General features: G+C 43.2%; 1 protein-coding gene and 1 long non-coding RNA gene across 3 annotated transcripts in view; one reads left to right on the top strand and one right to left on the bottom strand.

Annotated features, from left to right (window-relative positions):
- Positions 1-4,465, bottom strand: part of ATP2A2 (ATPase sarcoplasmic/endoplasmic reticulum Ca2+ transporting 2) — a 48,686-nt gene extending 44,221 nt beyond the window's left edge. The window contains exons 1-3 of one of the 2 annotated variants that reach the window (XR_005102287.1): positions 3,676-4,083; positions 2,553-2,570; positions 2,378-2,460 (exon numbers count right to left, since the gene is read on the bottom strand). Coding sequence is in view for 1 of the 2 variants with exons in the window: in XM_037375432.1 (XP_037231329.1) it covers positions 2,378-2,460; positions 2,553-2,570; positions 3,676-3,793 (219 nt within the window). In the remaining variant the exon portion in view is untranslated. Of the gene's footprint in view, positions 1-2,377; positions 2,461-2,552; positions 2,571-3,675 lie in introns of both variants that reach the window. The other variant, XM_037375432.1, reaches the window with a different exon arrangement.
- A 6,352-nt stretch (positions 4,466-10,817) lies between these two features.
- On the top strand, positions 10,818-11,627 carry LOC119145721. Its single transcript, XR_005103517.1, has 2 exons — positions 10,818-10,947; positions 11,496-11,627. It is a non-coding gene; the product is annotated as an uncharacterized LOC119145721 (long non-coding RNA).
- Positions 11,628-12,520: the final 893 nt, after the last annotated feature.

Genomic DNA, 12,520 nt, shown 5'->3' on the forward strand with positions numbered 1-12,520 from the left:
TCCAACCTGGAATGTAGGACATAGTATCTACAGCCAACAAACATGCAGCATATGACCCCTACAATCAGCTAGGGCGACGCAGATTCAGCTGTTAGTCTGATTTATTTTACTGACACATAACTGACAGGGGGTGTGGGAGTCGAGGACACAAAAGGCACTCTGAACTCAGAGGTTTATATTGTATGTAAGAGGAGATGTTTCTGCACAAAAGTCTAATGCAATCTCAGTGTTAAAGATGGATGTTTCTGTGCAGCCAGTCATGATAGTAAGAATCCAATATAATTTATGAACACAGTCACTAGAAGAGCTTCCGTAACACAAAACCATGATCTATTCACCTCAAGATCCTCTCTCTCATACCTGAATCTTCAAATTTTTTTTAAATTAACGGTAAAGAATACCAGAATTTAGGTGATGTTAATTACATTCAATTTTTGCAATACAGTCTTTGTATCAACATACTCAACAGTTCTTTTCAGCTACTACAGAAGTCTCTAATATGCTTTAATCAACAAAAAGTGTTAAAACGTAAGAAAAACTGACAACAGATGATCACCTTCTGAGCAACAAAAAAAAAAAGCTGGAAACACACAAAAAGGGGAATTGCTTCTGAAGTACCAAAATTGTAACATATCTTGGTTTTTTCTTTCACATTTCATCAAAAAGAGAAAATTTTTACTACTAACATCAATTCATAGTGAGTATCTGTAACTCTTAAATAGGAGACAGAGAAAGCAGAGCAGTAGCCCAAGGTCATATACCATGCCAGTTGCACAGAAGCAGAGAACCCAGATCTGTCCAACACTCCTCTTAATTAGATAGGAAAATCAAGCATACTGAAAAAAGCTCAATGCAGTCAAGTTTTCAAGGAGGGCCTGGTAGTGTAAGTGTATGTTCTATGACCTGTTACTCTGGTATCATACTACTTACTCAGATTCAGCATTGAACGCTTAAAAGTTTGGTGAAATCTGATTTTTTATTTACTTTGTTATAATAAAACCAAGTAATGTACCTTGGCATGAAAGGCTAACAAACTTCTGCACTGTCATTTATCTCATGACATGGGAGGAACACTAACTGACCTCTCAGAGCAAAAATACATCCCCTTCTCACCCTCTGTGAGGGGAAAATGGAGAGACAAGGAAAAAAAAGTTTTAATGATGTCGTTACTCAATTTTCTATAGCCAGCCTGATTTCCTTCCCAGGAAACAGAAGAGCAAGTAAAGCACATCTGTCTCCATGGTCAAGACCAATGCCACCAGTCAATGCTCAGCTGATTATGGTGTATACATGTCAAAATCCAAAGTACTTTGAAAGGTATCAGTGTGGGGATAGCTGAAGCCTCTCTTGGTGGAGGATCAGCAACACAGTATATACTGCAGCAGCCACAACAGGGCAACCCTTCCCCCATCAAACACAGTGGCTTCAGAGCACATTCTCCTCTGCCCATCCTAATTAGCTTGCCCTTAGCTAAAGAGTCACCACAATTTCCACTCCCCCCCAAGAGCTGTAGCTTTTTTTTTTTTTTTTTTTAAGTAGTTAATTACAACTCCAGGGCAAAGTCTAACATAAACTTTTACTCCTACCTAAACAGTTTAATATTCTGCACACTTATTTCTGTGGTTCAGCTCCTCAAGACACACAGCCTTCATCTTCCTTCTGTACTTAGCTTTTGCCCAGTTTTCTAGTTTTTTTAGCAAACACATACCCGTTACACATTATGTAAAGACTGCCTAAACATGCTTTAAAAAAGCTAAGTTAGAAGTGTTCCTGTTCTTTTAATCCTGTATGTAAAGCAAGATGTCCATTTAATGACTAGACTTTCCAAAGGTCAGTTACCAAATTTGGTCAGCAATGGTGCCATCACAGCCGTCATCATTCTTGTCACTGTCAAAAGCAACAACTGTCACCTTGCTATTATCAGGAGGGGAAGGCAACTGGAATATTCGCCATGTAAATGCTATTTACAGTCTGCACTGCACCCAAAAATGTCTTCCAATGATTATACATTGAGCTTGATAACTATTAACTCAAAGGCAGGAAGAATGTCCAGTTAAACACTTACTTACTCAAGGTTAGCTTTCAAAGCCAACAAAAGCATTGGGAAATGCCACCTCAAATAAGCGAACTGGGTTGAATGAGAATCACTTTTTAAAATGCCTGTCTAGTGTAGTTACGTACTTATGACTCATGCAATAAAAGATTCCCTGACATTTTGTTTTCTATCATACACAAACCCATTCACAGGGCAACTAATTTAACAGATAGCAGTTTACTTTGCATCTTATAGCTTTTGAGAAAGAAAAACAGTTCCTATACATTGTAACATCTGTCACTGACACAGAAGCCTACGAAATGGAAAAAAATTCATACTTACAAAAGATATGCAAGCTGCCAGCAACAAAATTCTAACTAGTAAGTCTTCAAATTGTTCAATCACAAGCTCGAGTAAGGTTTTTCCTGCAATATGTAACAGAGCTATTTAGTATGCACATTAAAAAAAAAAGATTAATTATTTAATAGAAATTGGCAGATTTCACAAGCATGCTTACCTTCCTCAGCCGGTAACTCTGTCAGTGGAAGATTTTTCCAGGAAGCATGTCAAAGAAAAGAAATCATTGAAGAAACACATTAGAGCATTAGAAGGCATCCACTAGATACTGTTTCTGAATTGTCAAATCCAACTTCGTTGGGCATGCATACTGAAAGCCCCATTAAGGTGGCTCTTTTCATCAGAGCATCTGAATAGGCCCGACAGTTTTGCATTTTAAGACACATACAGGTTAGCCAGAATGTGCCAAGGGTTATAATTCAGCCAAGTCATCACTCCAGCCAGCTGTGGGACTTCTGCTGTTGCTGCACACAAAGGGTCAAAGGCTCAAAACGTTTTTTCGAAAGCCGCCTGACAAAGGTTTTCCACCGCATTCACTGAAAAAAGCCAAACCACCAAACTTGGTTCAAAATATTACAAATTCATTCCTCCATTTTAAGGATATTTTCTTATTTCTGCTCTCCCTTTTATCTCCCTGCAACTAGATTCAGTAATTCAAGAGGCACAAAAGCAATGTTAAAGCCGAAACCCCCCCCACCGTATAATCTTCTCACAGCTTTTCATTTTTTACACAACGGCATGGGAGTTCAAAGGGGACTAGGAAGGGCAAGCAATAGGGATTAAAAAAAAAAAAAAAAAAAAGAAACACCTTATCGGCTGAATTCTGTGCCGCGACTCGAGGGAAGAATGTAAAATAAGGCACAGAAAGAAAGGCACGGAAAAACAGGGGAAAATGAAGGTCATAGACGGACACAAAAAAAAAAAAAAAAAAAAAAAGAACCCACAGCGCTTGGTTTCGGAATGGCAGAAGATTTCCCACCGTTAAGGTGAAAGGAAACGGAGGTGACATCCTCCTTCCCAAAGCAGCCCTGTGCGCTCGGGCTATGAAAGAAACCCACGAGGTGGAGTTCAAGTCAGCCATCTTCTCTCCCTCGCTCCTATTCCGGGTCCTGTAAGAGATGCCGGCTTTGCAAATACACGCACGTCAGGCCTCGAAACAGGGCCCCGAGAAGGATGAGAGAAAAAGAGAAAAGGGGGGGGAAAGGGAGCGGGACGAGGGCGGGGGGGAGACGACGAGCGGCAGCGCCGGCATCCCCGCGGCGGCGGCGGGCCCGGTCACCTACCGTTGGAGCCCCATTTCTCCTTCAGCTTCTTGACTTGCTCCAGGCTGAGCCCGGTGCTTTCGTTAACGCCGAAATAAGCCAAAACTTCCTCCACAGTCTTTGTGTGCGCGTTCTCCATGGCTGGGGCAGGGAGCAGCAAATGGTGCCTCGCCTCTTCTTCTTCTTCTTTCTCCTCCTCCTCAGCGGCGGCGGGCGCGGCGGCGAGCCCCCTCCTCAGCCCCTCGCTCTCTCCCCCTCCACCCCCGTGCTATCACCATAGACCCCCTCCCGCAAGAGAGGAGCCCCCGAGCCCACCTCAGCGCCTCGCTCTTCCCCCAGGAGGCGGAGGAAAAAGAATTAAAATTAAAAAAATGTATTAAAAAAAAAAGTGGGGGGGGGAAGCCGTCAAAAAAAAAAAAAAGCCCCCGCCCCCCTCCCACCCCAGACGGCCGCCGAGGGAGCCGAGCCGCCTCTCCGGCAGCGATGAGCGGGGCGTCAGGCGCCGCCGGCCGCGCGCGGGCAGCCGCTGAGCGGGAGGAGAGAGGCGCGGGCCCCCGGCCGCTGTCGCCTCAGGGCGCGGGAGGGCGTGCGGTGGGCTCGCCGGCGGCGGGGCGCGGCGGCTGCTTGCGTGGGGGTGGGCCGCGTCCAGGTGTCTGAGCGGCCTCTCCGTTCGCCTCACCGGGCTGCGCGCCGCCCCCGCGGAGGGCGATAACGGCACGCCTGGCCCCGCCGGCCTCTGGAGGCAGGGGGCTGAAAAAGGCGCAGCTGCTCCGCCGCCCGCCTCCCCTCCGCCGGGAAGGGTCAGAATCACCCCCCCCACCCCACCCCAGCAGCCCGATCCTCCCCTCGCCGGCCCAGGCCGCTGTCGCCGTCACGGCTTGGGCTCGCCCACCCCCCACGCCCAGCCTCCCCGCTGCCTCCCGCTCGCTCCGGTCGCGCACCGGCGGCGGCTGCTCTAATGTAACTTATGGGAGCTGGGCCGCCCGGGCCCCTCTCGCCGCCGCGGCATGTGGACGCCGCTCATTGGCGGGACGCGCGGCGCGGGGCGGGGGGAAGGCGCGGCCCCGCCCGCCGCGCTGAGGCGGTGGCAGCGGCGCCTGGTGCGGCCCTGCGCAGCGCAGCGCGGCCGGCCGCCCGCCGTCGGCTCGGCGGAGGAGGCGGAGGCGGGTGATGCAGGCCTCATGCGGCGGCGGGAGCGCTTCCGCTCCGCAGTGGGAGAGGCCCGCAGGTGGGGTGGCCGCTTTCCAGCCCCCCCCCCCCCCCCCCCCCCCGCCCCAGCGTGAACCGCCGCGGCCGCCCTCTGTCCCGGCCTCAACCCGCGCCTGGCGGGCGCTGAGGGGGCGCGGGGCTGCCCGGGCGGCAGCGCGCGCCGGCTGAGGGGAGCTGCCCGCGCCCGCCGCCCAGGGTGCGCCCTGTCGCGATAGGCGTCTCGGCGCAGGGGGTTGGCGCGGAGCTGCCCCGGCGCGTGTCGCGACAGGAGCGTCAGCCTTCACTGGGGGGACTGTCCTCGCTTCTGTCGTGACAGGAGCCTCATCCAGCCTAAGGGTGAGTGAGGGGCTGCGCTCGCCTCTGTCGTGACAGGAGCCTCATCCAGCCTAAGGGTGGGTGCGCCAGAGGTGGGAGAAGCAAGGGCTGCGCGCCCTCCATGCTGGCGCAGAGCAGGTTCGTTCCCCAGAGGTCCTGCCCCTGCTCTGACGAGGCCTGCGCCGACACTGAGCAATGTCTTTTGCACAACTTCCCTGGTTCCCCTCGCAGCCATCGCACGCTGCCCCGCCAGCATAACAGTGACGCGCACACTCAGCGCTGGCATGCACAGAGATAACGTAAGGAGGTATAAACTGCACAGTGTGATTTCAGCAGCGTGTGTGGTGTGAGATACCAGCTCTCCTCGGCGCAGTATCTCGATAACTGGCACAGACTGACAGACCAGTATAGAACACAGCAAACTGACTTGATTTTGCCATCCCACTCAGTAATTCACAGAAACTTCAATGAACACAATACAAACAGAGAGGTTGGCACCAGCTGACATAAATGACACCTGCAATACACAACACAGCAAGTGACCGAGTACAAAATGTAAATACCTTCCCTTAAAAGCACTCGGTGCTAAGTGATGTATTCGTGTGTGCAAATGTAAAAGCTGATCTCTACATGTGTGCTGGCTTACATAAATGCAGATCCTACATACAATCTGTGTATCCACCACTGTTACAAACCACCCACAGTACCATCCTATAAGAAACTGTATATCTGATCTAGAAAGAAAATATCTTGAGTCTTACCTCTGTATTAGCAAAAGAAGCAAGGAGAGGGGACAGCCAATATAAAATCACGGTGTTCTAGGGTATGTGTGGCCCTGTATCTTCTTTAGCAAAAGTACAACTGTCCTAAAAGAGACTCCTCTGAAACTAGCCAACATCCAGAAAAGGATGACTTGACAACATGCCTACACTTCACAGGGAAGTTCTGAAATAAAAATTCATGAGTTAGATCTGATGACCTAGTTGAGGTATGGGAATTACTTACTCCATGCCTTGCCCGTATTAATTTTATCTTGCTTATCAGCATGATTAATCAGCATGGCCAAATGCTGAATTGGCTGTGAACACAACAGCATACAGTTGTGTTGCTTCTCATACCACTACTTCACACTGCACATATATAGACATACTGTAACTGTTACAGTGGTAAAGAATGTCAACATGACAGTTGTATGTAATTTATATAGTTTACTGTATGTTTCTTAACCACTTTTAATAATTTTCTTGATATTGTATCAACACATGACCCCAATCATCCCCAGAACAACTGAAGTCACAAGATGCACATGCATATGAAATTAATACTCTTGCAAAACAGTATGTCTTTGAAAATACACACTCAGTGCCAACAGAACTGCTGATTGATGGCTGTCACAGGACCAGATAGCCCACACCTTAGGTTTTGGTATCCTCTAGCACACGAGTATGTACGTACACACCTTTGTCTGAAGACACCTCTGCATGACAGACTGTGTTGGTCCCCATATTACGTGCATGTGCAACACCAAAAAATCCATAATTTCTACAATCATTATATACAGAATAACGTCAGCTACTTGAATTAACATATTTCACAGACTAACAGCCCAGTACATCTATATGAGTAGTTTCTTCTTCCCTTCTACCATGTTAACACAGCCTGCACTACATGTAGGCTTTTTGTAAAAATACATTTACCACAACAATGTTTTTACACACAAGTGTATTTTATAGCCTTCATATAGAAGAGCACCTGCAAAGCCCTTCAAAGTCCAGCATTTCATTTTCTTACTATTTTAAAGTATTACTTTCAAATGATGTAAAAGTGCAACACATGATGTGCAACACAATCAAGCATCAGTAGCCGTTTTCAAAACAAACTGGTATTAGAAAAAGACCTGGGTCATATTTCATATTATTTCTGCCTGTGATATACTTTGTATGTCATTGTTGGTTTAATTTTTATGCCTGTTTCCAAAAAGGCTTCTGAAAATTACTTTAAGCATACCAGAACCATGGCATGTGCAATTAGAGCTTGACATAGTATATAATAAAGTAGGTATGGCGTCCTTTCAGTTTGACTTTTTAACATGGGGAAATGCTGCTAGGAAAGCAAACAGAGTTTACATTTGAGCAAATCCTGGGGAACTCTTGGCATTCTCTGGGATTCACTAGTTCAGCTACAGCTTGACAACTCCACTTCCATTGTTTCTCTCTCACCCATTAAGAAGACTTGATTCTTCCCCTTTTTTCTCCATCTTTTGAACATAGACCCCTACATAAAATCTGGAGAGAATTTGCAAGCGTAGTCCTCTGCCTGTGTTTTTTTCTGTCATGTGTTCTGTTATGGCTTAGTGAATATTGAGAGAATGACTGCATTAAGGACTGTTCTACAGGTCTTTCTCTTCCACAGCAGAATAAAATTCAAATAACTTAAGATCTTTTGACAGCTGCACATTGGAAAATTTGCAGATACAATGCTTGGTCTAGACAGCATGGTGCAGAATGAACTACAAATACCCATGTAGATACTGCAGCAGAAGCAGTACCTGCTAATTTTGGCATCACTTGCTATCATACAAATTTAGAATGGTGAACTGAAATCAGTGTTATTTCCCATTGCTATGCAAGGATTCATAAAGTTTCCTACAAATTTTGTCTTGTCTCTTAACAAGATGGGTATCTTGACCCCAATCAGAACGATGGCATGTCAGCTCTACCTTAAGCAATATGAGCCCGTGAAAGCTTCCAGGTGATTCGCACTTTCAGCAGGTGCAAATAGCTTTACGTTTTCCATCTTTAAGAAAGAAGGAAACAAATTTATTTTGCTGCTGCGAAGTGAAGTTGCAGTTTGTTTTTAGAGTGGAACCCCTTAGAGCGGTACCTTGGAAACAAACACGACAAAATGGGCCAGCTTTTGCCTTGATGAAATTCCATTCACATAATGGAAGTACACCATTCATACATTTGGCCTCCTGTCTTTTTTCACTGTAATATATTAGAAGCAGCAGCCAACACATCGGGCAGCAGCATTAAAATGGTTCCTGTAATGCTTACTAATTGAAGTAAATGGGAATTTGGCCTGAGAGAGGACTGCAGGATGCTTTCCTTCAAATTGCAATAACATTAAGTCATCCCTATTGCTGCAAAGCAGATTCACAGTAGAGTTACTGGTCATAATGTGAATTGTCTCTTGCTGTACGCAAAAACATATGTTTTGTAGCTTAGTTTTCAAAGAAGATTAATAGTTTTTACTGGACCCAAACACAGCACAGACAAGTACTACACAAAATGCTGGTTTGCTGAGCCAATACACCTGAATGCTGACTGGTGATAGCCTTCCTATTTCAGGCCTGAATCTCTTCCATTAGACATAAAGTTATACTATTCTGCTTAACTGTGCCAAATTATGTCATGATTTTTGCAGACTGGCTAATTGCTGGTTAATGGGGCTTAGGTTGAGACCACCAAACCCATTGCTCTTATTACCCCAACTGATTTCAAATACAAGTTCATGAGTGATGAGTGGGGGCATTGTTTGTTCCTCTTACAATACTATTTTATTCTTCTTAAATTACAGTTATTAAAATGTTTCAGCCACTTGAAATCTACTAAGACATATTAAAATACCGCAAAAGTGCTGTATCAGAGTGGAAGGGTTTTAAAACTGCAGTTCTGTCATAGGATAATGCAGTTTAAATATAGCAACTGTTTTTTCCAGTCAGCTTGCTCTTTGATTTCATGGTATTATGTCAAGGGTGTTTTTTCCCCCTCTCTCCCTTTAAGAAGCTTATAGCTTAAACAGCAAAATGCAAAAAATACTGAGATGAAACAGTTACACAAACCCAGTAGAAAACTTAGTGATAAAATATTGGTTTGAATTTTGATAATTAAGATAATCTGAGTTTATTCTGAATAATTTTTATTCCTAGGCAATGTGTGTTCCTGTATCAGCAGCAGGTAGAATTTTACTTCCACTGAGACCAAGAGACTGTGAACACAAAGGATAGTGTTGCTACTGGGAGATTTCCAGAACTGGATTGTTGTTCCTGCTGCCTGCTGCCTGGGTAGTGTGAAAGAGACAGTGAGACAAATTCTGATGTCAGTAACTATAAGAGATCACCGCTTGGCTTAGTAGATTTCTTCTTTTATTTCTATATCCTATTGATTGTCACTTGATTTGTCACCAAAGACTTCATTAGAGTATTTGCCACAAAAGTTTCCATTCCCCTGCTTGGAAAAATATTTTTGTCTAACCCATGCTGATGTTAATAGGAGATCTAGAAGTATGGGAGAGAACAACATTATGTCAGAACCAAGATCCATCGTGCATATCTGAGAAAAATAATTTATCCTTTTTTGATAGCCAAGTAATTTCTCTTAAAGGGAAATGAGCTTGACTGCCATCTTATAAATGGACTGCAACTTTAGAAATAAAGCACTGGTTGGTACCCACGAGATTTGAGTTCTTATCTCATCCTGACCTGAATTTCCCATCTAATTAAGGTCTAATTCTGATTAATTTGGCAGCTAGCTGACTTTTTTTCCTGTGTAAATATCCCTTGTGTGCTTTTGGATCTCAATTTTGCTCTCTGTAGAATAGGCTAGGAATACTACCAAGCTTGTAGAAGGCTGTGTGGCCAAGCACAATATTTATAAAATGGAAGGATTTGTTTTTTGTAAGGTGTTACAAATTTGCCCTAAATTTTATATCTGTAACAAATTGATGGCTAATTGGGATGTCATAGCTGTGATCATACTATATAGTACTTACCTGTAGAACTTAACAGTGTAGTGAAAGTTGAATTCCTTTGCTATGGGACATGGACCACCACTTCCTGAGCAAAGACGTTGCTTCGGTTTTGAAGCTGTCACCCAGGAGAACAGTACCAATTTGAAGCTGGACCCATAAAGACACAACATAGCCTCATTTCTTAGAGTGTTAAAACTTCAGTTAATTATTTTGAATGGTTTCTTTTTGTGATTCTTGAGTAAGTTAGAAACAGAAATGCTAACATGGCATTTAGAGTTTACCTTGCACACTCTTCAACATGTAATGTACACTGTTTTGTATTAATCAGGTTCAGGTGAGCTAGCCTGGTACTTAGGGGGCTAATGACAAGTTCTAGAAACTACCAGCTACAAGGTAGGGCAATAATTACTGTAGATTAATAGTACCATTAGCCCTCTCTAGGGGCACTACAAATTCGAATTCCTTTCCTGCTTCATAGATATTTATGGGGACAGAACCAAAGTCTTGTACACTGCAAGCAAAACGGTGTGCACTGTAGTCATCCGCAGTGCTGTGCGTGATCCTGTCAGCGATAGGATGGGTGAAGGAAAGGATGCCCAAATACACAAACAGCTACGCTTTTCATATGTTTGTATTAGTCTGTACATACTGATGTTTCTATTCATCTGACAACCAATGACAACCAGAAGGTAGCTCAGTAAAGCCAGCTTTTTATATTTCACCTTCTATTTACTCAGGCCGTGTACGTTAAGACTCTTCCTTTAAAGCGAACCATCTGAATTACTTGTTTTCAAAACTTTTTTTTTTCTTTTTTCATCTCTTGACCCTATCAGAGGCTGTAATCGAGGTAGTATAAACAATATATATTTCCTTTTTTTCAGTGTTACAGTACTATAACCTGAACAGTTCCACCATGCAACAGGTGTCCGTCACTTCATGTATTTGCTGAATCACAATGAAAAGTCACTCAGACTTCTTCAAGACTGAAAGGAAGACATTCAGGTGCATTCTGTGTAGGTGAGTAGCAATAATGTAAGATTGAAAAGCTTTTCTTAGGCATGGTGATTACTTCATTTTCAGCCATTGTTTGGGACTAATGGCACATGACTACAACTTTTATTAGACTTGTGACATTTTGTGATATGAGACAAGCTGAAGTTACTTTCTGTGTTTCTTGTGGAGATTTCCTCCAAAGTCATAGGTGGTTATTAGTAACATAGTGGAGTAACACACTTCAGTTTTCAGACATTGATAAAATGATTGTATACCATCAAACAAGCTCTTTCATGGGTTATGTGGTACATTAAATAGAATTTCCAAAATTCTATTTAATATAAAATTCTTTTATGGTGAATTTTTTTCTCTCTCATGAAATAAGACAAAATGAGGGATTGAAACCAAATGCTGTTTTGTTTACCAGTTAAATTCTTCCAGTCTGAACCATCAGAAGTCTGTGTAACCCACAGTCCACATGGGTTTTGCTTTTTAAGGGGCAATTTTTATGTGGTAAGATTAATGGGTGCAATTACACTGTTGTAATTATACTTTCCCCTACCTTTCTTAAGGTCTTCACACCTGCTTGCTAACATGGGCTGTTCAGAAGGAAGACAAACTGCCAGACTGCCTTAATGGGACTCTAAACAAATCTGAACATGTTTTTCTTTCTTTATAGTGGAATAAATGCTATATTGATCTTCTGTGTTTCTGCTTCCTCACCTTCCTCTGATTTCTGCCATTCAATACAATCTATATAGGTAGTTCACAAAAATTATAGTTTTTCAAAAGAACTTTAACCTCCCAAATTACCTGTGGCAGTTTTGGGTCCCTCACAGAACAAAAATTCTTATGATTAATCTGTCAGAGCTCAAGGTTCCAATATAAGAGATCTGTTTTTCTCTGTTGTTTATGCGTAGATTTCTTATACGTTAATTGTGTTGCACGTGAACTCAAATTATCCTGACCTACAATACTTGTTCTATTTCAGGGTTCTGGGTTTCTAAAAGATTGTTTAACTCCTGGGTGGTTTGCTTTGGTTTTTTTCTCAGTTCTGTTAGAAAAAGAAAACCTCTCCTGAGTCATATTTTAAAAATACTGTTAAGCTCTTAAAGCTGCTTCTGCTCCCATGTCACAAAGCAATATTGAAAAGATACTCATTGTTACCACCTACAATTGCTCAGATGGAGAACTTTAAAGAATTCTTTTCCACTCCCATGTTGAAACTATGCTGGCAGCATTCTTGTTTCTAGAAGGGAGCTACAGAGATCTTCCTGCTAGGTGCAGGTTGGGCTTTTAAAGAGAACAATGCTATCAAGCTTATAATTTAATATTTAAAACATTAAAACCATTGTTATTATAATTATTATTATTATTGCTGATACTGTGATTACTGTTACTTGATTAATAATTTGCATTTTCAACTTCTTCTAATCAAGGATATCAAGCATTTCATAAACTTAATGAAAATTACATTATACAATATCCCTGAGAGAACAGTAAGTATTATCATCCCCATTTCACAAAAATGGGAGCTGAGGTTCAAAGTCATATCTATAGCAGAAATAGAAATAGTCTCCTGGCTCCCAGTACGGTT

Source organism: Falco rusticolus, chromosome 1 (genome assembly GCF_015220075.1).
Source record: "Falco rusticolus isolate bFalRus1 chromosome 1, bFalRus1.pri, whole genome shotgun sequence".
Classification (NCBI taxonomy): domain Eukaryota; kingdom Metazoa; phylum Chordata; class Aves; order Falconiformes; family Falconidae; genus Falco; species Falco rusticolus.